The sequence below is a fragment of the Cynoglossus semilaevis genome, chromosome 19 (genome assembly GCF_000523025.1).
Source record: "Cynoglossus semilaevis isolate Cse_v1.0 chromosome 19, Cse_v1.0, whole genome shotgun sequence".
NCBI classification, from domain to species: domain Eukaryota; kingdom Metazoa; phylum Chordata; class Actinopteri; order Pleuronectiformes; family Cynoglossidae; genus Cynoglossus; species Cynoglossus semilaevis.
The window spans coordinates 11,931,235-11,956,301 of record NC_024325.1 but is presented as its reverse complement, the minus strand read 5'-3'; the positions used below and the strand labels follow the sequence as shown (position 1 = coordinate 11,956,301).

The 25,067-nt window shown below is 39.4% G+C and overlaps 2 protein-coding genes across 3 annotated transcripts; both read left to right on the top strand.

Moving 5' to 3' along the window:
* Window positions 1–300: 300 nt before the first annotated feature.
* On the top strand, window positions 301–22,553 carry arhgef12b (Rho guanine nucleotide exchange factor (GEF) 12b). Of its 2 annotated transcripts, none has more exons than XM_008333010.3 (38): window positions 301–1,044; window positions 8,485–8,579; window positions 9,678–9,776; window positions 9,858–9,907; window positions 9,992–10,049; window positions 10,556–10,818; window positions 12,022–12,099; window positions 12,181–12,285; window positions 12,416–12,523; window positions 13,261–13,374; window positions 13,499–13,597; window positions 13,838–13,948; window positions 14,064–14,162; window positions 14,260–14,302; window positions 14,564–14,669; window positions 14,768–14,905; window positions 15,310–15,342; window positions 15,600–15,714; window positions 16,046–16,151; window positions 16,247–16,480; window positions 16,556–16,706; window positions 16,887–17,056; window positions 17,143–17,289; window positions 17,746–17,831; window positions 17,974–18,099; window positions 18,203–18,317; window positions 18,419–18,519; window positions 18,609–18,686; window positions 18,785–18,860; window positions 18,973–19,140; window positions 19,473–19,560; window positions 19,636–19,716; window positions 19,821–19,888; window positions 20,098–20,379; window positions 20,471–20,710; window positions 20,814–21,013; window positions 21,109–21,181; window positions 21,452–22,553. In XM_008333010.3, the coding sequence occupies exons 1-38, from the start codon at window positions 944–946 to the stop codon at window positions 21,463–21,465; spliced, it is 4,419 nt and encodes a 1,472-aa protein (XP_008331232.1). In that variant the 5' UTR covers window positions 301–943; the 3' UTR covers window positions 21,466–22,553. The 2 variants fall into 2 exon arrangements, with proteins under 2 accessions (XP_008331232.1, XP_008331233.1); XM_008333011.3 differs by having other exon boundaries at window positions 302–1,044; window positions 16,890–17,056.
* A 601-nt stretch (window positions 22,554–23,154) lies between these two features.
* On the top strand, window positions 23,155–25,027 carry tlcd5b (TLC domain containing 5b). The gene is made up of 2 exons (XM_008333042.2): window positions 23,155–24,106; window positions 24,304–25,027. Exons 1-2 carry the CDS (start codon window positions 23,917–23,919, stop codon window positions 24,837–24,839), a joined length of 726 nt encoding a protein of 241 aa, XP_008331264.1. The 5' UTR covers window positions 23,155–23,916; the 3' UTR covers window positions 24,840–25,027.
* The last annotated feature ends 40 nt before the right edge of the window (window positions 25,028–25,067 follow it).

Here is a 25,067-nt window from a genome sequence, read left to right as displayed (position 1 = left end):
GGCAGTGAATCAATTCATTTTTAGAGGTTCTTGCTCAACACAAAATGAATAAATGTAACACTACCATGATTGTCTCTAATATCTTAGGCGTGTTATGGCTGTGCTTTTAGTGAAACCTTTCAATGTCGTTAAGATCTAATCTTGTATTTTTTTCTGTGCCATTTTTGTTAACTGTTTGTCTTTTCTGTTTAGGATTTTTGTTACGTTGTAAAGTTTTGTTAAAATATAACATCCGAAACCTTGTAATTCCGATGTGCTCCTGAACGCCCCTGGATAGAAGGTGGGTTTTCCTCCGCTTTTTTCTCTCTTTTGGCAAAGAGGAGGAGGAAAAGAAGGAGGAGAGGGGCGAAGAATTTCTTTTTCACCCTACTTACATCACAAAAAGCGAGGCTGTGGCATTAAATAGATAAATTAAAAACACGAACGGAGCTGGAAGAGAAAGATGCTGCTGCAGAGAAAAAAAATGCAGAGAGTGCAGCACTTTCGCCAAAGAGGGAACATCGATGATTAAAACGACAGGGACAAAGTTCATTTAAGGAGGGTTTTTCTACTTTCTACAGCTGCCAAACTTTGACGAAACAACGCCTGGACACCGGCAAAAACTCTGGGCTCCTACCATGGAAGACTTGCCTATGACTATGGAAAAATAACACATTTTCCTCAGCTGGGAACTTTGGTACAAACATTTGCTGCAAGTTTAGATTCTTCTCTTGCCTGCTTCCAGATGTGTCTTGTGATGAAGACTCAGTCTGTCCAAAGTAACACATTCAACCAACTCTAAAGTGGAGACAAGGATCACTGTTATTTTTATTGTGGGAACTGTGGATTTTTTTAGGTTTTGGTATTTTGTTTTGGTTTAAAGCTAACACAGCTTCACGGATTCGACGGCATTACAGGACATGGATGGACATAACGAAACAGAATAACGGGATGGTTTTAATTTATGATAATAGGAAGAAATACTGAAGATGTTGTTTCGATAAAGTGGTTGGAAACTACAAAGGGAAGCCCAATGAGTGTCACACAGTCAACACTCACTGACAGGTAACTAATATAACTATTATTAATATAACTATTAACTTTATTTCTTTATTCAAACGTATTTGTCATTTTGAAATTACCCTATTTTAAGTTTTATTGCATTTGTGTGTTTTTAGAAACACTATATATATTACTATGTTAATTAGCTGAGTGTTTTCGGTAAACTCGGCGTTTATTACGTTTTTCAAAAAGTCGTCAACAATACTTTACATCACGTACAGTAGTTTCCCTACTACAGCCAAATCTTATTTTTAAAAAAATCATTAAATGTTTTTTCTTTATTTTTTTTAAGGGCATTACGAGCTCTTCATGCCAAAAATCATTAAATGTTTTTTCTTTATTATTTTTAAAGGGCATTACGAGGTCTCCATGCCTTTTTGTGATATAAATAAGTCTTCTAGTAAATTCGACATCCATATTTGTCACAAAGCCACAGGCTTGGCTAAAAGTACTAGTGAATTGCGTCTCGTACCTTTACCACCCAAACCAGACCATACTTATGGATAGATGTTATGATAAATTATTATGCAAGCCGATGTGAGCATAACACTTCGATTCTGTATATGGCCAATTATATTGAAGCATATCGTTGATACAAAACTGATAAATACAAGTTCAGTTGAGAAATGCACGATTTCTCAATCGGGTTCGTAAAACCCCTAGTATGAAAACAAAACTAAATTTTTCACATGATCCTCACAGAATATAAATTATGAATTCAGACCATGGTTGTTTAACATTAAGATGATAATTGACTGAAACAAGTCTTTCACTAAAAATCCCTGTAAATTAAGGCTATTACATTTAAAGGTGGAGAATCAATGGGATCAGAGGACACTTTGACACATCCACACGTTTAACTAACACAACAGTCACATTGAGTCATCAGTAAACAAGATGGGCTCAGGGGTCCTGTTGATATCATATCTTTCTAACTGGTAGCAGGTCAAAAATCTCAGCTACTTGTGCAAATTTATGACCATATGACTTCTTAACCACAGAAAACACAGGACAAACAGGCTATATCAAAAAGAAAAGAAAAAAGAAAAAAAAAGAATCTGGTCTGTATAATTACACCCAGAAAAAACAGTACGTTAAAAGTTCCTGCAGTTCTGGGTTTTGTTGCTACAGACCTGAAACATTTTTTGATCTCCTCCTGTCATTGAACCATACATGTTGCTGAAATGTTAATAGCCGACTTTTCAGATTGCATCCTGTGCATGTCACTCATGTATTTTTAAAACAGGTACTCATCAGGAGTTTCCTCTGAGGAAGCCCCACTATAAAGGCACACTTGGCTTTGTCGGGAAGTCAAACAAAGTCATTTTATTTTTTTTACCTTCAATCTGCAGAGAGGAGCGAGCTTTTCTTCTGCTCTGCTGCTCAGTAGAACAATGAGCCTCTTCTCTGGAGGCCAATTTTAGATTATCTGCTGTGTTTCCATTACTAATTCCATATAAAGAGCACATACAGTTTAAAATCTGAAGAGCAGAGACACAGACTGCAGGAATTTGACTGTCTGCAGACTCATTTGGATGGAACAAGAAGCTGAAACAGTCTGCAGCAACTGTAGTTCAGTCACTGTCAGTGGTTTAACCACAAAACATCACAGATGCAATGCCAAAATGGAATTTTGAAATTAAAAAATGAAAAATAGAAAGACTGGAAACAAAGCCAAACCAGTAATTCAGCTCTGTCAAAAAATAATGTGCCAATATCTCCAAATCCCTTCTCTACATAATTTCAGTGGACACTCTGTACACATACATGTAAAAGTAGCAATTTGAAAAGCTTGTTAAAGTGTTACTTCTGTAAATCAAGTGTCGGCAACGTTTTCATCCTCCAAAGCATCATTAGTCCTAATTTACCTCATCCCATAATGTGCCTATAAACATTCAGGGCTCCAGATTGCAACCATTTTGTTACCACATTTTGGCATCAGTGCAAACACATTTTATCACTGGGACCACCACTGTGACATGACAAAGTGTTCCCTTACTTCACTTGGAATTTCCATCAAATGCCAAAGCCTGTCACTAATATAGTCTTGTCAAAAACTAGCTGTGTCAAATTGCATGGTAATGATTTATGTTGGGCCAGGGTCTGGGCTTGGACTTAAAACTTTTCCAGAAGGAAAACGTTGGTTTGCAAAATTACTAATTTTAATTTAAAATGTTTAGTTGTAAATGGACATTTTATAGTGAATTTTGTATAATTAGGTTAATTCAACAACCACATGTCTTTCACCAGGTTTACGACTGCTTTGAATGTGGTCAATTGATATTTACTCCTTAAATTACTACCATATTAATATGTGGTTAATCTCTAGTGACAAAACTCACGTTTTCCAACTGTGGAATCCAACATAGCCTAAGCAGTGACACCTTTTGGACAGTTACTCTCATGGATATATATATAAACCAAAAAAAACCCCCCAAAAAACAGTCAAGTATTACATTTGAACAGTAAAATATGTAGAATTTAATCACATTTATTCTCCTTACCCATTTGGGGATGAGTTGTGTCACTTGATGTCTGGACAATTTCACAACAATAATTTCACTTGCAATTCAGCTGCACTCTATGCAGAGTTTTCATCTACGCGTCTCTCGGGAGGGTTGGGAAATTGTCTCCTATTAACAGCTCCTTTGACACTGTAAAAAACATTCAGAACATTGTGTAGTTAAAAACAAATGGTCAGACGCAGTGTAGTCCAATTTTTCACTAGCTTTGTGGAATCAAGAGGGAAAGAATAGTAGTGTGTTCCATTCCATTTCATAGACTGTATATAGAACATGGGGAGAGGTGTCTCATCACAGTCTACGGTGGCAAATATACTTTTTTTTTTTCTGAACAGTTTACTGGCTATTATTAAAACAATTAATAATAAAGCACACAGACGGCTGCGTTCATAAGTTGACGCTGCTTTTGATTGACAACGTAATTGTCCAATAGGGGCCTGGTGACAGTGACCATCACATAGCCACAGATCTTACTCCAGAAAATGCCTTCCGTTGCCAGGCATCTGTTGATCCTGCTCCAGAAGTGGGTAGGTCACTTATTGGATGTTGTTCAAGGGTTTCTCAGTGGGAAGAATTCAGTCTCAACAGTCTGTGAGGTTTCCCCTCACATTTACCATCAGGATGTGACAGAGACTGTTGTGGAACAGATTTTTCTGTCTGCCGCTCCATAAGGCTGTCATGATCAAATCCAGCTGGAGAAGCCAAGCGTGACACTCGTACAGGTTTTCTGTGACCTGTGAGATTTTTCCTTAAATCGTTTTTTAATGGTCCAGGATCTGAGCCAAAATTATTTTTTTTCAACAGGCCCATTGTTGCTACTGGGTAGTAAGCAGAGTTCGGATAACTGTGTTTTTCTAAATAATTAGCTGCCGTTTACTTTTGAACAGCCAACAGTTAGCCATCTTTTTGTGAAGTCTTTAGATATATTTGCAGATAAATTCAAGATTCTTTGGTTATGTTTAAGTATAAGCTAGATTTTTATTTCCCTTTAAGTACTTTTTCTGCAAGTACTTGGGGCTAATTTAAGGATATCCTTTGGTGCATTCCTTTCCAATATTGGCTAAAGCAGAACTTTGTCAAATCTTTTTAACTTTAACGCACAAGAAAATCTCAAATCTATACCACCAATGAAAGAACAACATTTGATTTGAACTAAATCAAAAAAATGGCCCTTGTTTAGACACTGAATTATGACCATATGTACAACAGAGGGAGCAGATGGGCCTCGGGTGTTTTCACATCACTAAAACACTCAGTAGGTCTTTTTGGACTCACTGTATCTTTGTAAGTAGAGCTAACTTACAGAGAACAGGCTTTTAGTCCTTTAAAGGAAAACTGTGGCCTGTTTTAACCTTTGTTTTATGTACCAAAGGCCATTGTTTTTATTGGTTCCAATAACACTGTACTCACTAATGTAAGAACTGAGAGTAGAGAACATGGAAACATTGCTAAAAATGGGGAAAGAAGGCACGGTGAGGTAACCAGGCTGATAGTTTTAAAACTAACATTACATAAACTAAGGACTACACACATCCATCACCCTTCATGGAGTGGCTGTCGGTCCACTCTCTCAGTTGTTCCCGTTGTGGCCTCAGATTGGCGTGCATGTGTGCAAGTCGAAAGTCTGAGAAAGAAAACTTGAGCCTCAATGACTTGTTCTCATTTGAAATATAGCTGATGACTGACAGCTGATCAGCCGCACAACCAGATATCAAAATTGATATTTGTAATTTAAATAGAAGTTCTGCCATTTTCCTATCAAGTGGACCAGACTTTAACATCCTTTTTGTCTGCCTGTAGTTATGGCAATTTTAATTTACAAAATCATAAATTTTATTTATTTTGAACCAGTATTTAAGTTTGTCCGTTAAAATTCCATGTAGTTTTTGCTAAAAAAAAAATGTTAAAGACACTTTTGATGGAAAATACTGTACATGAAAAGGCCCACTGGTTGACTTTATCTTCTTTTTTTATTAGTTGCAAAATAAAACCTTTATAGAGAAAAGTACATCCAGATGCTACAACGTTGGAGCAGAGTTTTACCTTCATGTCTCCCACTTTTGCTGAGCTCTGTGTTTTCACACCACTGTGTTCACACCAGCTTTACTTGCCTGTCTGCCCCACCTCCTCTTTCCACCTTGCTGCGGGCTCTGACAGGAAATGCTGACATCACTGTTAAACAATGTCGGTCAGGCCACCGGCCCTTGGCTCAGGGACTGACAGGACTGTTGGACACACATCAGTGCATGTTGGTGACCAAACAGATGGAGCTCCTGCTCAAATGACAGCCCTCTGAGACTTGCAGGAGTTCAGACGTCGGAAATTGTAGTTTTGTTGACGATACTTGTAAATTTTTCTTTATTTGTTAACTGAAGTAACCTCTCAATCTGAACTTCTGAGGGTGAAAATGATCTGCGTTACCAAGAATCTCTGCAGATGTGGTTATAGAAAAGTAGAGAAAATGTTTTATGCTGCAGTAACAGACTCTCAGGCATTGCTGGACTCTACTACAGTGCTGTGGTGTGGTTGAACCAAACCACATTTACAACTTGAGTCATCATTGGTGGTTAAATCATTGCGTCTTTAAGTACAGTGTAATGCACAGCTCTGGTTTTATTCGACGTTTAAGCTTCTCTGTCTCCTGTTTGGTTCTTGTTTCCATGCCTCTTGAGCTCAGTCCTTTGCTGTTATCATCCTCAGAGGAATTGTCTGGTATTTTTGGCATCTGAGGCCCAAGTGGACGCTGCATGTTTTCTTTCCCTTTTTTTTCTTGGTCCATGTTTGATAAGTTTGCACCAAGCTGTAGAAGATATGCTGGACATGTTAGCAAGGAGACGTGTTTCCCCAGAATAAATATATGAAGTAGATCCATTCATTTTTTATTGCACTGCAACAGAGCTTTATGGCCACCAAATACTGAGCAGAAGTAGGTTTGTTATTGCATTATCAGTTTTATGTACAAGCCTTACAGTAAAACTTAGGAAAGTGCTCTTTGCTGCCAGAACGAGGTGAAGAACTTGTTTATATGGCAGTCATTAAACCAAGTTGTCTCATTAGTGCTGTTGACTTAATAATGGTTCTACAGCATTGGTCTTAAGGATATTTAAAATGTGACCCTGAACTTCTGAAGTGAAGATTTTCAGGAGGCAGATTGTAAAAAAAAAAAAAAAAGTTTATCCCACCAAAAAAACCCAAAATCTTAGTTCCCAGCTTGTTGGTTTGATGACTGTCAAAGATGTAGTTTATTCACGTTTATTCAAAACCATTTTCTCTTTGAACTCATTTTACTTTATGAAAATATATGCAAAACCCAACTGAAAGAGGAACCAAATCAGCCCTGTATTTTAGTAAGAGACCACAAGGAGGTGTCTGTAGTTGCATCTATGAATACATTTCAGTAAAAGTTGGTACGCTCTTTGAAAATGCAGTAAGAACTAAAACCTGTAGTTTGATAAGGCACATGTTTTAACCTGTGAAAGGCCAAAACTTGTGCTTTTTACTGTTTTTCCCTTCAAACGAACCACTTGATTATTAACAAGAATCACATTCACTCCTCACTAATTTTCAGGATTTTATAGTGTCAAATGTTTCCATGTAACTATCATTAGTCATTCTATTACACAAAAATCATATTTAGTTTAGCCTTTTCTCCTGATCTGAATTTCATAACACTAGTTGTTGTTTACTTGAGGTTTCCTCAGTTTAGTCGACTCACTCACGCTGGGTACTAAGTTAAAGTTTCCTTCTGTCTTCCATGGAAGACACTGGTGTGCCTCCTCCTTCCTGCCCTCCTCCCTCCTCCTACACCACTTCTTTCCCAGCCTTCTCCCACATTCAGGAAACTGGAGAGCCGCCAAGAAAAACCCTCTGTCTCCGTTTCCGGGAATCTGTCTCACAAAGCTGCAGCATAGTAAGTTGGATCTGACGTGGGAGCCATTGTTAAAAGGCCCAGGGCCCCCATTGTCCAGGGGAGGAACAGCAGCTCAAACAGAAACCCCTCTGCTGGAACAAGTAGCTGAGAGGGAGGAGGAGGGGAGAGCAGAGGGAGCCTTCGCCAGTTATATATATAAACTGCATGTGGAAGGTCAAGGTCCTTAAAGGAAAATGCTTTTGAATTAGTAAGGTCATTGACAGTTTATTGACAATGGTATCACACAACTTGTTGCATTTTAAGTCTATTACAGGTCATTACAAATTCATTTTAAAAAGTGTCTCTGTCTAAAAGTTAAATGATAGAACGTTTAAACAGGTCTAGAAATTCCTGAGATCCAGCCTAAAATACTGTAAAAATCCAGCCTAAATGATCAAAATGGTTAAAAAAAACCTGAAAGTTACTCAAAATTCACTCTGACAAAGCTAAAAGATAGTCATAAGATTAATAAAAACCTGATCCTGACGTGGCTGACGTACCTGTTTCTTTGAGTGAAGCTGTTTGGTTTTTCATCATAATGAAGTAAAACCTTCCAGAGGGGGCCACACTAGAAGTCTTTTTTTCTGCCCCTAGTGAAAAATTCCCGACTCTTAGATCCTTTATCTTCCACATGACAAACCACAGGAGATGAAAGATTTGAGAAACAGCGACTCCTCATCCTCCCACATCTGTGAGGTCAAGCTCAGGATTAACACAGTGGAGCTGCTGTCACAGATTCTTCAGCTTTACTGCTGCTGCACCTGCTGCCGTGCACTGCTTTCCGGCCTCCAATTATCTTTCTACTTTGATCTGTTGATTCTTCTGCTCTATTTCAAGCTCTTTTTGTCAAACTCTGACATCGTAGCAGAGATAGGTGTTTTGTTGTTAGTTAAGTCTGTGGATTACACCACGGTGCATACGGTTATTCCAGTTGACAGAAGGAGTTGTCTAATGGAAAACACTTTTTTTTTTGCATTTGAATGAACTTATGTTCATCCCATGTTTCTGCAGGACCCCAAACATTCTCAACAACAAGGACCCCGGAGACAAGAAACCAAGAAATGACAAATCAGCTGTTTCAGTCAAACATGAATTTGATCCAACAGGTGAGAAACAAACATCCATGGTTATACATTTACTTCAGATTGAAAGTAAATGTTTTAAATCAGATATAAAAGAAATATATGTCATGAAGTGCATCCGTTGGAAAAGAAGATCCATTTTAATTTTACTTGTTTAATTTCCCAAAGTATTTAATGTGACACACCTGATATATAAAAATTAAAGTCTCTTCATATTTTATGATATAATCCCCCTGTTGTTTCTGCTCCAGGGTTTGTCATAGTAGAACAAAGATAAGGTACAGTCAGGTCTAAGGCACAGCTCAGGAAGAAGATGCTAAGGTAGTTGTCTGGGTTACACGGTGGACATTAATCCTTCCTGCCCTTTTCTTCACCCTGGAGTCTTGAGGCTCCCTCTCCAGGTCCAGAAGACAAACCAATTACCTTCTCAACTCCTTCACATCAGTCTGTAGTGGAAGCAGGAGAGAGGGAAGGGGATTGTGGGTCGCTGCACCTCATAAAAGAAAAATGATGCAGATGTTCTCTGCAAGTCATAACACCAAGAGCTGGATGACTCAGCTGGGTTCACATTTCCAGGAATCTGCCATTCAGAATCATAAATACTTCAATGATCCCCATGGGAAAAGGGTTGATTTCAGTTTGGGTAGAGTAAACGCAGCCAAAAGATGGCTGCTAGTTTCTTAAAATAAACCCCTGAATCTTCAGAATTATCTGTAACAGTGGCAAAAGATATGGTTTAAACGTAACAAAATGATGTTTGCTAGAAATAATAAAATATTAGTTTAAAATTGACCTTAGACATAAATAGCCTTAACATAGTTTGTTAGCCTGAATATAGCCAGAGTTAGCATGTAAGATAGCCAGCTGTAAACCTAGAAGTGGCTTAAGTTTGCCAAGCGAAGAGCAAAGTTTAATAAAAATTTGGTTAGGCTTGAACAGTTGTCAAAACTATTCCAGTGTTGCTTAAAGTATGTCCCAGGTGTTTATAAATGGTCAAGTAATGACTTGAGGTCTTCAAAAAACAAGCTAAAAGTTCATTAAAAGCTCCTTAAAACCAAACTCATTTATAACTGTATTTCAATTGGTCTGTGTGTGTGTGTGTGTGTGTGTGTGTGTGTCCAGGTCTGGTCCAGCGCTGTGTGATAATCCAGAGAGATGAAAATGGCTTCGGGCTGACGGTGAGCGGAGACAACCCTGTGTTTGTGCAGCTGGTCAAAGAAGGTAAGACACACAACCACACACACACACTGACTCACACACACTCACAGACACACACACTGAGTGCTCTGTTGTGTGTTACAGATGGAGCAGCCATGCGAGCTGGTGTTCAGACAGGAGACCGGATCATAAAGGTGAAGCTGCTTAAACGCTGAGTGAAACTCTGGCTTTCTCACTGTGTCTGGACTGTTCCAATGTTTGTTCCACTCTCCCCGCAGGTCAATGGGACCTTAGTCACACATTCAAACCACATTGAGGTTGTAAAGCTGATAAAATGTGAGTACGTACACATGGAACTGTGACTGTAGGATTTATAGTGTGTTTACATAGAAGTTTCACATCTTCAAAATCTGTTTTTTTTTCCATGGACATGGTTTTAACTCTTATGTCAAGGTGATAATCATTTTGGGTAACTTTAAGCTGTAGTGCAGGGGTGTCAAACATACAGCCCGTGGGCCAAATCTGGCCCGCTAGTGTTCAATCCGGCCCACTTGATAAATTTTGAAAATAAAAAGAATGCACATCATGTTAAGGATATTTTTTGTAAAATTATATTTCATTTAATATGAATAAATAATAATAATAATGAATATCTTATATACTTGTACATCTTTGCATGAAAACAAAGGGGAAAAACATGGACTTATTGTTATTTATAATTATTATTGTACTTGACATCAAAATGAGGTTGTATACGGCCAGTGAACCAAAATGTGTTTGACAGTTGAAGGTTGTTGATAGGTTTTCTTCTTCATTACTCTCTCATGTCTCCACTCCTGCAGCCGGCTCGTATGTAGCCCTCACCGTGCTGGGGAGGCCTCCTGGTCTCCCTCAGATCCCCCTGGGGGAAGAGGAAGAGGACGAAGAGGAGGACCAGAAAAAGGCAGAGGAGGAGGAGAAGGAGAAGGAGGAGGAGGATGAAGGTTCAGAGGTCAGCCCACCCCTCTGTCTCTCACCTGCGCTGCCTGGTGTATGTGGAGAGCAACGCAGCTCATGGAGCAGCAGCAGTCCTCAGGAGAACAGCACCTCCTCTCTGACTGATGGGGTAAGGAGCAAACGGCACTTTTTTATTGTCTGGAGTAAGTTTTTGTAGCTCTGTGATGAGAAATGTTTACATTTATGTAATAAAACCACACACACCAATTTAATCTTTATCTTTAATCAAGCTTAAGATTTCTTTTTATATTTCATTCTTAAACATTTCAATTAAAATAATTAAATAATTGACAGAATCTGTTGAATAATTAACAGCTATTTTCCTTAATTTTTACACTTTTCTGAGGAAAAATGCAAAAAAAAGCTATTTTCCTTAATTTTTACACTTTTCCGAGGAAAAATCCAAAAAAAAAAGAGAGAGAAATGTTTACAGATATAAATTTCTGAACAAAAAGAAAAACTTAAATATCCGGTTAGGAATTACATCTGTAAATCCGGACATTTTAGAGGCACAGTAAAGTTTTTTTTCCTGTGTATATTTTCGGTATATTCTGTCCAGAGTGTTCCTCTCTCCCGTTATGTTTTGTCTGTACATTCACTGTCGAGGAGAACCTCCAACGGTCTGACCCCATGTTGTTATTTCTACGCTGTGATAAGTTTTAGGATAACAGAAGCTTATCTGGGCGCTCCAGCCCACGCTGCTCATTATTTTTCATTAGTCCTGGTTGTTTCAGAGCTTTACTGAAGCGGCTGCTCTGAGTCAGTGTTTTAATGCATTTGGCACTGTGTCAATGAAAGTATTCATTTCATAAAATCTTCTGTAACTGTAAAAAAAACGACTCATTTGATTTCCTTGTGAATATATTCATTTTTTTGCTTATCAACATTTTTTTTTTAATTTAGCAGTAGATCAGGGCAGAATACCTTTAAAATGTTTTAAACCTCAAGCTAAGGGTTGCCAAAAATATCTGCAAGTAATAAAAAGTAAAAAATGGTAATAAAGAAATTAAACTTAGTCTAAAATGTTCCAAAGAAAATAAGGAAAACAACACACTAGTCATATTTAGTTCCAGAAATACCTGATAAGAATAAGAGGTGTGTGTGTGTTAGCCTCATTCTAGACATTTTTAGATTCTGGATGTTTCTGCTGCTCACAGTGTAATCAAGTCATTTATTTAATTTAATACATTTGTTCCTTTTCTGACTCTTTCATTTTCTGTTTCGCTTCTTCTTTTCTAATGAAAACTGTCTGTAGAAGTTTTTCTCACAATGTGTGACAGGAACAATCATATCCTCCATCTTTTTATTTTAGAGTGAGAACAGGTCCACTCACAACCAAAGGACTGACCACTCACAAAGGATGTTGAACAAACAGCTGCTGGAATTACAGGTATATGTGTGTAACAGTGGGATGTTTTGATTGATTCTTGTTTGTATTACATTTTTCTAAATGGATTTTTATGGCTTGCAGATGAAGGAGGAGGAGTGCAGCAGGCACCCACGACCGAAGCTACTGAAGGAGATCCAGGAGATAAAGAAGCAGATCTCACTGCTACAGGAGCAGCTGGGCAAAGAGGTGGGAGCGCTTTTGTATTTATTATTTTACGGCAAAACAATCCTTTAACCAAATAAATAAAAGTTAGCAATAAAAATTCCAAATGGACACGATGATGTCAACACATTTTTATTGTTTATGCATGTGTCAGGATGTGACCGTGTCCAGGAGTGGACAGCCGGAGGATTTGGACGGTAGACTCTCAGTGACCTCACAAGCAGACAGTGTCGGTGACAGGATCCTCACTAACAATAACTCTGTAAGTGTGATGAATAGAGATAACGATTGTGACAGTCTGGCTAACTTTCGGTTGATGTTTGTTTAATGTTTTGGCTGTTTCTGAGCTAGCACTTGGTTCCTTCTTGTACTTGTACTGAGCTTTTCCTTCAGTAACTGTATTTCTACCCTTCCGTCTGGCTTTTAGTGATTTATCCAACTCTAAACGCCTGCTTTTTAGCATAGCTAGCACAGGCTAACACTTTTTTTTTTTTTTACTCGATTTTATAGCGAGTAAAACGCAACTCCTGTTTAAATAGAAAGTTAATTATGACAAAATACACAGGAATGTTTCAGTATCACAGGCCAGGCAAGTCATTTTCACTTGGTTTTTGTTTGAAAGAAAGTTTTTAAAATATTGGGAACATTTTGTAAACAAAATTTACAAGTGCTTTTCTAGAAAATACCGTTTGTCACTCCTGGATTGGCTTTTTTGCCGCCTGTTGAATGTTGTTATAAAGGTACAGTAGCTGTACCCACAGTTTAAGTACAACAGGAAGTGTCTAAAAAAGCTGTCTACGCAGACGTCTTTGTAATAACAATAATCTTTTTTATCACAGCTTCTATAAATAGAGATAAAATGGTCCTGCTCTCCAGTCTCTGGGGATTTCCCACAATTCAGCTCTAGACTAAACAATCAATTTGTCCTAAATGTTATTCTCCTAATGTGTGTGTGTGTGTGTGTGTGTGTGTGTGTGTGTGTGTGTGTGTGTGTTTTAGCCCCTCCCAGAAAGTCCTGGCAGAAGAGAGACGCCCTGTCAGAGCCCAGACGTTGGACGAAGAGACATAGTCAACCTCTGCTCGATGCCTGACTCAGAGGACAACACTGATACGGTAACACACACACACACACACATTTTTTATTTTTGGAATTTCTTGAGAAACCTTTTTAGTCTACTTATTTTGAGTGTTATTTGGGTTTTGTTTTATTTATGTTCTATCTTTGTATGTCATTTAGGACTGCAGTGCCCAGTGCATTGTGGGTAGCCCTCCCTACCTCCTGAACCCCCAGATCATTGGAGCAGAAGACGACTACTTTGACTGTCAGCAGGAGCAGGTATCGTGTGACGCTGCTGATTAGAAATAATCTCACTCAAAGATAAAAAATAGAAAAGAAAACAGATCTTTCCTCTTGACTTAAATTTTAAAATATTTATATAAATATATTTAGAATTAACCTCAAAGTGTTATATTCTGTCATTCTTTTGCTGTTATTTTGTAAAAAGAAACATTAAAAATATCAACCATGTTACCTCCTTTTTATTTTAGTTTAATTTTCCTTCTGTGTCTGTCACAGATTAACGGACAGTGCAGCTGTTTCCAGAGTTTAGATTTGCTCAAGGGCCGACCGGCTCACCTCGCAGTTTTCCTCCATCATGTGGTCTCTCAGTTCGACCCTGCGCCGTTGGTATGTACGATTACATCTTATATATGTATATTCTATTAAAACATTTTTAGGTTCAACTAAATCCAGATACATATACAATCGTAAAGAAAAAAATAATGACGTACTTCTTTGTCAGCTGTGTTACCTCTACGCTGACATGCACAAGCAAACCAATGCCAAAGAAAGCAGACGCTTCTTCATGGAGTTCCACTCTCTCTTCATGGACCGAACTGCGGTCAGTTTTTTTTTCTCTTCCTCAGACTGATTCCTACTCTTTTACACTAATTATGAAGTAAAGTGATAAAATATGTTTGTTGTTTTTTTTACTGCAGAATCTGAAAGTACCAGTGCCAGAGACAGTCTCAGCAGAACTAGGTAAATACAGTTTACTTATTTCAAACATATTTTCCTGATGTACGGAGAACGGCCACAACACTTTTGCCTATGATATATTTAAATTAAAAAAATATTTATAGTTTTAATGTCCGCTTGTATGTCCTGGATCTGTCAGGACTGTAGACCTTTGTTTTCAGACCTGTGCCTGTTTGTATTTAGCCTTAAGCTTCAGCACCATAAGACTGTAAAAATGTAATAAAGAATACATTTGGGATCATGTTCTCGTTGGTCTCCTCACAGAGAAGAGGAGACTGGAGTTAATACCAGAGGAACTCTGCAAACACTACACTCAGGTTTTACAGGACGCTCTCCTACCAGACCTTCACAAGAACCTGGACGACTTCAGGTACCGTCCAGTCACCACTTCTTATACCTTGGCTTCCTTGTAGGCAGTATATCAAGTATTTGTGTGGTAAATGTGTGCGTTGGTGCGTCTCTTTGCAGACAGAAGCGCAGTATGGGTCTGACTCTGGCTGAGGACGAGCTGTCCAAACTGGACGTGGATCCAGGTAGAGAGCAGTCGGCCTCAGAGAAGGAATGTTCCTGCGCGGAACACATCATCTCCAAGATCGAAGACATTCTGTGAGTTTCTGACCTGCTGGCTGAACTTTGCTATATTTATATAAACTATTAGTATAGTAAATAGTATACTATTAACTATAATAGTAACTATTATAGTTAAATAACTATAAATATTATTATACTATTTCTACATGGTTGACTATTTCAAACCAAATGTGACCAATTTTTAGGCCCACTTTTATTTATTTTTTCAACAATTTCCCTGTTCATATTCAAGTTTTTTTTTGTTGCCATTTTTGCTCTGTATTTTTATTCATTTATATTGTTATATAACCATCATATAAACTTAAATTAAAAAACATCATGTATTAATGTCGTAGAAAAACCAATCGACATACAGTACTGTAGTTTTTGCTTCTTTGGTTGTGTTTGTTGCATCAAAACTTATTCTTTCCTACTTCCAGGTTGACATCACTGCCCACAGAAGAAGAGAAGTGGTGAGAGACATGTGTTTTTCACATGACATCATCATCAGTCTGATATATTTTTGAGAAGTGTTCTACTTTCTGTTCGTGTTTTATAAAGGCATCATTTCTTTATTTTTTAAAAAAATGACCTCATTCTGTCTGCAGTGCACTGAAAATGTCTGACATGTTTATCAGTCAGATTGTCTCGTTCTGACATGCACATTTTAATTAATGAGAAAAAAATTACAACCTATGACAAACCTAACTGTCCTGTCTGTGTGCTGCAGCCAAACCATGCAGTATGTGATTCTCACATATATGAAACATCTGGGGGTTAAAGTCAAGGAGCCACGTGGACTCGAACATAAACGAGCACGAATCAACTTCCTGCCTAAGATTAAGGTAAATAATTGTGATCTCATCACTCTCGTCTTTAAATCATTCAAATATCACATCAGAAGAAAAATAAACGAGGCTCAAACATTAAACCTTAATCAGTTTATTATCTATTATCATAGTTTAATAAAATATAAAAAAATATATCTTTCTATGACCAAAGTCCATAGAGACATTTTAGAGAGAAGTTTAGCACAAAGCAAATTGCTGTTCTATTGCTGCCTCTTGTGGTTAGTTTGTGTCACTACAGGTGAAGTCAAAAGTCACATCCAAAAAAAGACCATTCATTTTATTTCAAATGAGTCAAAATGTAATCATGTGCTGTTGTAACAAACAGAAGAGCATCAAGTCTGAGAAGGAGGGTGAGGAGAAGGTGAAGAAACCTCGCTTCCCCAATATCCTCGTCCCACCCAGGCGCCTAAGCAGAGTGGACTCCACTTCAGGTGTGAAAAAAAATTAGCAAACCTCTCTGGTAAGGTCCTTAAACATTAAGTATTATTTAAAACAAATTATGATCCTGTGTGTGTTGTCTCTTCAGTCGGTAAGGCCATGGACATTAACAAGCAGCGCTCACCAAAGCAGTCCTCGCAGCCGGCCTTAGGGGCCCTGGAACAGTTGGACTCCTCTGCCGGGAATTCTGGACGAGGCCGTGCAAGTCAGCTCAGCGAGAGCTCGGACACCGGCTCCCATCTGTCACTCTCCGCCACCTCTCCCACCCACAGCTCCCCCACCACTCAGGCCTCAGATACGAGTGGACAAGAATCAGACTCAAGTGAGAAACTGTTTCTCTGTAGGACGTCGATGTTCTACCTGAGTCTGCTGCAACCTCACTTCTTTTTCTTCCCAGATGTGTCTCCATTCCCCCTCCAGCCCAGACTGAGTGAGGGTCCACTGACTGGAGAGCAGCAGGATAATGTCTTCAGTCCCATCAACGCTCAGTTTGACTTCAGTCCCTCCAACCTGGAGCAGCTGCAGGAGGAGGATCAGGAGACGTTCAGGTGGAAACTGACTGTCAAATTTTTTTAAATTTATTTTAACAACAACGGGAGAAACAAAAAATATTGGTTCAAAAGTATTTTCCAAAAGAAAAAAAAAAATCACTTTTAATTATTATTTACCCTTAAATTCCACTTTATTTATCTGCTTCCATCGTTCTCTCTCTGTGTCCCTGTGTCCAGCAGGGTGGACATGCAGTGTGCAGTGACGTCAGCTGACATCCAGAGTGAGGACGACCAGGGAGGGGAGGTGGAGTGTGAGGGAGAGCCACTGAACTGGCAGTGTCTGGTCAGCAGAGGTGTTCTGGAGAGTCTCACGCCGCAGGAGATCAAACGGCAGGAGGTCATTAACGGTAAGACACGGGCGGGGCACGTGGTACACATGATGAAATTACAGAATCTTCTCTGACATGTGAACATCTGTCCACCTCCTGTCCAGAGCTGTTCTACACTGAGAGAGCCCACCTGAGGACACTGAAGGTAATGGACAGCGTTTTCTACCAGAGACTGAACAGAGACGGAATCTTGTCCACTGAGGACATCAGACACATCTTCATTAACCTGGAGGAGATCGTCCAGCTGCATGGTAACATCACACGCACACACACGGTGTCCTATCTCTTAACTTCAGCGCCACCTGGCTGTCCTAAAGTCTTTCTACAATGCACATAATGCTCTGAAACTTTTTTTTTCTAGTTTTAATAAACTTCCCATTTAATTCTGTCTAGAAATATTTTAACGTCTTGTGATGGTTTTAAAAACAATTAGCCAAAATATTTTTTTCACTTTATTTTTTGGTTTTCACATTGTATAACATATATACAGAAGAGTAAGAACAAACTCTTCTTTTAACTATTTTATGGAACCAAGAGGGACCAAAGGTGAACTGTAGCTTTTTTTAGTGTAAGTTTATGATTTTTCTCTGTTTATGTTTGTGTTACTCCTGGGAGCCCTCTAGTGGTAGGAACTCATTTAAAAGGTTTCTCCAATGACTTGTATAATAATAAAGGATTCATTTCAGCCGTTTTCTCCATCTCCACAGTTTCAGTAACAGAGCAAATGACAGCGATAAGGAAACGGAGTGAGACGTCAGTGATCGACCAGATCGGAGACGATCTTCTGTCATGGGTAAATACCGCCACTAGGTTTTATTGCATCAGAGCGCATGTATTAACGTTCCACTGTTTGTAACAATAAATTATACACAAAAACAATTCAAACAAAATCCTAATAAAAGTGTAAACGTCACATGTCTTTGTGTTGATTCCAGTTCAGCGGTGAAGAGGAGGAGAAAATCAAACAGGCCGTCGGTACCTTCTGCAGTAACCAACCGTCTGCTCTGGAGCTCATCAAGACTAAGAAGAAGAAAGACCAGAGGTTCCACTTGTTCATGCAGGTCAGTGCAGCAGGAGAGAAGATCACGGCAGAGGTTGAGTGACATTCATTTTTAACATAAACTGAAAGTTGACTGTTGCTGTAAACAACCATCGTCTCCTCAGGAAGCCGAGAGTAACCGTCTGTGTCGACGGCTGCAGCTCAAAGACCTCATTCCTGTGGAAATGCAGCGACTGACAAAGTACCCGCTCCTGCTGGAGAACATCGCCAGATACACAGGTACAACTTGGACCTGAAGTACTGAATAGAATCATTTACAAAAGAAAAGAAAAAAGAAAAATCATTTGATTTCTTTATTCGGTGCGTCCCTTTGTCTACAGAGGACGGTGAGGACAAAGAGAAGGTGAAGAAAGCTGGTGAATGCTGCAAGAACATCCTCAACCACGTGAACCAGGCTGTGAAGGAGGCAGAGAACAAACAGGTGAAGACACTGACGGAGTCAAAGTCAAACACAGGAGGAACTGTTTTCAATGACTTTCACTTGATAACTGATGTTTTCACCATTTACAGAGGTTAGAAGACTATCAGAGGAGATTAGATCTGTCCTCACTCAAACAGAGTGAAAACCCAATGATCCTGGAGCTGAAGGTACAGTAGGACGGTCTAACCCTCCAGCCTCGGCCGACAGTTACACTGGAGAGTGAGGATTTTACTGTAGGTTTTGAGTCAATGTGATGTCTCTGCAGAATCTGGACCTGACCAAGAGGATCATGGTCCACGAGGGTCCTCTGCTGTGGAAGGTCAATAAAGACAGAAAGATAGGTAAAACTAACAAGTCCACAGGATTTAACTACCTCGATTATTTTTGTTTTTTCCATTTTTCTTTATAAACTCACACACACATCCTGTCCCCCCCCCCTCTCTCCCCCCTCAGAGCTTTATGCTCTCCTGCTGGAGGACATCCTGGTGCTACTTCAGAAGCAGGACGAGCGTCTGGTCCTGAAGTTCCACGGCAAGAACCCGGCGAGCGCTGCAGACACAAAGCACGTTTTCAGCCCCGTCATCAAACTCAACACCGTGCTGGTTCGTCCAGTGGCCACGAGTAAGTTGTTTCATCAGCCCTGGCTGTTCATCAGTACTGTACCGTACTGTACTCTACTGTACTGTACTGTACAGTTGTTAAGCTAGCGGTGTATCTCTGACATGATGGTATGTGACTAAAGCTGTACTGTACTGTACTGTACTGTATGTCACGTTATAGATTAATTAAATACAGTTAATACAGTTAGTTAAGCTAGCGGTGAATCTCTGACATGATGGTATGTGTTTGTAAATCAGCAATATTTTCTACAGATTTGGTGCAGACTAAAATGTAAAAAACAAATTCAGACTTTTCAGACAAAAAAAAAATCAGACTTTTCTTTTCTCCGCCAGACAACAAGTCTTTCTTTGTGCTCTCCATGTCCGATAACGGCGCTCAGATCTACGAGCTGACGGCTCAGACGGTGTCTGATCGCAGGAGGTGAGTTTTCAACCGTGACCAGCAGGGGTCCTCTGTGAGTCTCTGTTTAATCCCGTCTCGTCTCGTTGAATCCAGGTGGCAGTGTCTGATCACACAGTGTGCTGAGGCCATGAAGGCCAAACCTCACAGCAGCGTCACAGCTGTGGTTCAGTCTGAGTGAGTCCTGACACTCTGTCCTGTGGTGCTGTCCACCTTCCACTTTCACTTTCATTTCTTACTTATTTCTGACTGGTTGTGATGTGTGTGATTCGTTGTTTCAGGGCTGAACAAGATGCCATTGAGATCATCAACCACGGTAAAGATCCCAGTGAGACGTCGTCAAGTGGAGGTGAACCCTTAACTGGACTTTCTGAATTCTCAAACAAAATCATTTTTAATACAAAAAATGAATGTAATTTCAACTTTTTTGTCTTTGAAAAATGTTTTAGTTCTTAGATCTAGATTTTACAATCTCTCCAAAAACATATTTTATCTTTTTTTTCTCAGATTTTAAATGTATTTTTATCCTTTTTAAATTTATTTTTCACATGCATTTAGAAAAAGACACCACCTCCTCTGCAGACATCGAAGCCTCACCTTCGAGCATCAACCCCTTCAACGGCCTGAAATCAGAGGATGAGGAGGAGGAGCTGACTGTGGCAGAGAGACAGGAAGAGGAGGAAGAAGAGGAGGAGGAGCTGGATGAAGCTGAACTGGAAGCCTTCCTGGATGGAAAGCTGGCAGAGAGACTGCAGCAGGAGGAGTCATGTCGAAACCAGGAGGCTGAAGGACTCGGACTCGGACCTCCAACCTCCAAAGCTGAAGAAGCTCTGCAGACATGTGAGAGCAGCCTTTATCAGAAAGTTTATAATACAAACTTTTGTCAGAAAGTTTGTATTATGGGATGTTTTATTTGGTGTGTGTGTTTCAGTGGCGTTGCTGAAGAATACGCTTTTTAACCACATGTTGAGCCGAGAGGCCGAGGAGGAGAAGGAGGAGACACTAGTGCAGAAAAGGATCAGAGGGTTTGAACAGAATGACTCCTCAGCTGAGAGTCCAGCGTGTCCTCCTGCTGCCTGTGAGGAGAACCAGTCGTCCACCAGTTCACAGAAGGACGAGCCACAGGTTTCCTCTGGACACACAGGCCTGAGTGAAACCACTGAACACAATGGTGACTTTACTAACCAGCAATCAAATATTATATGTAGAGAAACGTGATGCTTCTCTTCAAACAAAATCACTGTCTTTCTTTGTCCACTTGTGTCCTCCTCCAGGTGGGTTCCTGGTTCTGGACTTCAATGTGGGTTCTGAGGAGAGCAGCACTGATGACGACGGAGGTTTTGCAATTGATGCTGGGATTGACATGAGAAAACTGCTGTCCTCGTCTTCACAGACAGGGGGCACCGGCCCCAACCTCAGCAGGCAGCTCATGACGCACCTGCGCCTCCTACAGGCTGACCTACAGCACCTGAAGGTAGAGAGCAACACAATTCAACCCATTATTGTTTGGATTTTTGTATTTCTTAAAACATAGTTTAACCGTATTTTGTTGTTACCACAAATGTCCAGGAGGTGGAGCTAAAGTACAATGAGATGAGGCAAATGCACAGTGACCCAACAACCGACTCAGAGGACAACAATGGTGGGTTGATTTTCTCCTGAGTTTCATCAGACTTATTATTAATATTATTATTAATATTATTTATTTTATTTTTTTTTACCTGCCAAGACAACAATTGTAAATGTAGGCTGTAAGGTTGAACCCATATGGGTTTGTCCATACAGGATGTGGCCTTAACACTGAGTCAAGCATAAAGTAAAGTAAACAGTTTTTGTTGTAGTTGTTCTGTAGTATTACTCTACTTAAATCCTAACACATGCGTGTGTTTTTTTTTTAATCAACATTTTCCAGATGGGATTCAGTGATGGTTCTGACCTCTTGATCTTCTGGAACAATCCTAGTGTTCCTCAGTCCAGACCCGCACTCACAGACTGTATGACAATCAGTGGAGACCATGGTGTTTTTTTTCCTCCACTTTAAATTTCTGAAACCAGCAGGGGGGGCAATTTCCTCTGGGAAAAGACAAAAAAACGATGGAATTACCTAAGGATAATTCAGTCACTTTATCGTCATCATAATCTAAAACACTGGATATGGGAAAAAAGGGCAGAGTTGAGTCGAGTCGAGACGAGTCGTGACTTGTGTGGAAGTGGCACTGACGACCTCACAGAGACTTCGTCAGCGTGACTCCGTGTGGATTCAAGTACGGTAAAAAGGCACTGCTGAATGTCTGTCATTAGAGATGATTAGAGCAAACAAAGAAAAAAAAGCACGCCAAACTGAAGTACAATATATACAGCCGTTAAAGACACGCTAAATCTGTAAGAAAGAAAAAACACATCTGCTTTTTTTTCTTTTTTTTAATCTGTTTCAAACGTTCATTAAATTGTACAGGATGTCATGATCTTCAGTCTTCTTTAGCTTAACACTGCCACTGAGGAGATTGGTTTGTCAAACAGCGCCACCACTGTTATTGTTAAATTACTACTGTCTATGAATATTTAAAAAATAATGGATGTGAAAGTTACCATGTTATAGTTTTAAGAGTTTTTTTCCAACTCTTTTCACCAAAAAACCTTGTGGATTCATTGGTTTACTTGTGTTCTTATCATCCAATCACAGCCCTGGATATTTTTAAGTCAAATATTTTAAAAAAAGAAAGAAATTTAATTAAAATTGGGTTAAAGTGAAAGATGATTGTTTGCATAGAGTAAGAGATTTTCTTGTTGACCCTGCTGGCCAATCATGGTACTGCACCTGAAAGTACATTTTTAGTAGTATGCCTACTCAATGGTTCTCCTAAGTGAGGAATTGAGAGGTGCTCTTTGTACCCCCCCCCCCCCCACACACACACCCTCCTCTTGGAAGTGGCCTCAGAAAAAACTCCTGATAATATTTAATCATAAATCAGTCATTTTTTTTAACAGTTCATGTCAATAATATGTAGCAAAAACAAGCCTTGGTGAAAGAGAGGAAAAACAAATGTAAACAAACCCAGTTTTTACAACACTACATGACCACATGTTACTGTCCATTTTCACAAATCCCCTTAGTCTGTGACATCACTCTTGTCTCTTCTACCTAGTGACGAGACCACCACTAACTGCATCAGACGTCTGCACCACTGTAAACACACACACACACACACACACTGCATACATTAGTTTTTATTTTGGGGTTTTTTATTGTTAAATGAAATGTACAAAATAAACTTAAATGACTAAACTGAAGTAAATGTAAACAAACAGATTGTAATGGACTAAATATAATGTACATTATTAACTGCACCCAATGAGCTGTGTGTCTGTGCTTTAACAATGTGTTTTCTTTCTTTCTTTCTTTTTTTTAGCTGAAATGTGTTTTGAATAAAATACGAATAAACATATTTATAATATACAATATAAAGACTGTATATTATAGCTGATTGTAAATAAATACATGCACTTTAAAAAACCTTAATACAAATTGATCAAATACATTAGACTTTAATACATGTTTTTCATCACTCTGTTATTCTTTTAATTACTTACACATAATTTTTGTAACAATTTTAAACATGAAACAAAATAAAAAATAAACGAAGGAATTTAAAAGTTTAAAAGAGAAATGAAGATATAATATATTGGTTAATAATTAGAAGAAATAAAAATGTGTTTTCTAATATTGTATAATGATAATAAATGTTCTAACTCAGATGCTGCTCTGCAGCCTCCTCTGACTGGGCCTGTCCTACAGCAGGGTTCTACACAGAAGACAAGACTACGTTAATCCTTTAAGAGGATCAAGTCTCAGGTCCAGGGTTGAAGTGAGCGACACAGGGTCTGATAGTGTCTGTAGTTCTGTCCAGGCAGCGTTTCATTGGTATTTCTGCCACAGGAAACGTGTGTTTGTCTTGTCTGATGTGATGAACTTGAACTAAAAGCCTCGGGACAAGTACTGTTTCTTATGAAGCACGAAGATGGAGTGAGTCCTGGGACCTGGTTTTTTGTTCAGAACTTAGGAAGAACCTAGCAGAGGAGTTGTTAAGGTAAAGTACTACTATGCTTAAATATAAACTTGACAATTCATTTTTATTTATTTATTTTTTAAATCTGCTAACAGTGAGCTTGAACACACAGTTCATGTAGTATTCACTTCCATCCAACAAGTGGCAGTAATACATAGGTAGCTGGTGCCTACCCACTTACGTTTTAATGATTAAATGCTAACCATTCTGACAACAACACGATACGATATGTACAATACGATGTGTAATATAGTAAAGAACAGTACAGTATGTTGATGAAATTACTATAGTTCTCTCCAGGTGTTGACCTATGGCGGTAGTGGAGGTCATCTGCAGCCTGATTGGCTGGCTGTGTCTCTACATCTTCTTCTGTTGCACCTTCTCCCAGCGTGGCCCAGAGTGGAACTGCAGACTGGTCACACTGTGCCACGGCCTCGTCATCGTGCTGCTGATGGCCTACGTGGTCTTCATAGTCGGACCATGGCCTTTCACTCATGCGGGTCAGTAGTCAAGAAAATAATATTTAAATTTGAGCCCTAACCGTTTTCAGATTCACTCTGTCCCTGGCTTCTTCATAAGGAGCTGTGATCCAGTTTTGAGGCCATTGTTCTGTTAAATAAAAATATGACTTGAACTCAAAAACATTGAGACTCATCTTCACTGCATCTTTCTGAATTCTGCTCTCTCTGTGATCCAGGTTCAGAGAACACTGATCTCCAGGTCCTGGCCCTGTCTGTCTGCCTCGGCTACTTCTTCTTTGACATTGGCTGGTGTGTGTGCTACCACACCGAGGGTCCAGTCATGCTGGCACACCATGTTGCCAGCATCCTGGGCATCTTGATTGCCCTGATCATGGGAGTGTCTGGCTGCGAGACCTGCGCAGTGGTGTTTGGGAGCGAGATCACCAACCCACTGCTGCAGACCCGCTGGTTCCTGCGGAAGCTGGGTCTGTATGACGGCCTGCTGGGCGATGCGGTCGACCTGCTTTTCATCACACTCTTCGCCACAGTGCGAATAGGAGTTGGGGCGTTGCTGTTTTACTGTGAACTCACGTCTCCCAGGACATCAGTGATCATGAAGATAGGAGGTGTGGTGATGTATGGCCTGGCCTGGGTCTTTATGGTGGACATCGCTAGGTTCGGCTACAAAAAAAGTAAAACAAAGTATAAAAGGTGGAAAGAAAGGCAGAGGCTGAAAGATAGTGATGCTCACAAACTGGACAAAAGAGACTAAAAATTCATTATTTGCTGAAGATTGTTAAATGAAAATGGATCATTATACATCATCACACTGCTGTGCTGTATCTAATATGGTGAAATATCAAGCATTTTATGTCAATTTGTCCTACTTTTGATTAATAAAATTGTACAAATTGGAGTCTCTAACAAATTAATCCAATCCTGCATTACATACTCCTGCTCACCAGAGGGCGTCAACAACATAAAAAACACGATGGAAGGT

Excerpts from the sequence above, each read along its gene's own strand:
- arhgef12b (XM_008333010.3), top strand. The coding sequence starts at position 944 with ATGATAATAGGAAGAAATACTGAAGATGTTGTTTCGATAAAGTGGTTG. Across the intron at positions 15,715-16,045 it reads ACTTCCTGCCTAAGATTAAG|AAGAGCATCAAGTCTGAGAA; the intron begins GTAAATAATTGT and ends TGTAACAAACAG. Across the intron at positions 16,481-16,555 it reads TGGACAAGAATCAGACTCAA|ATGTGTCTCCATTCCCCCTC; the intron begins GTGAGAAACTGT and ends TTTTCTTCCCAG.
- tlcd5b (XM_008333042.2), top strand. The coding sequence starts at position 23,917 with ATGGCGGTAGTGGAGGTCATCTGCAGCCTGATTGGCTGGCTGTGTCTC. Across the intron at positions 24,107-24,303 it reads ATGGCCTTTCACTCATGCGG|GTTCAGAGAACACTGATCTC; the intron begins GTCAGTAGTCAA and ends TCTGTGATCCAG.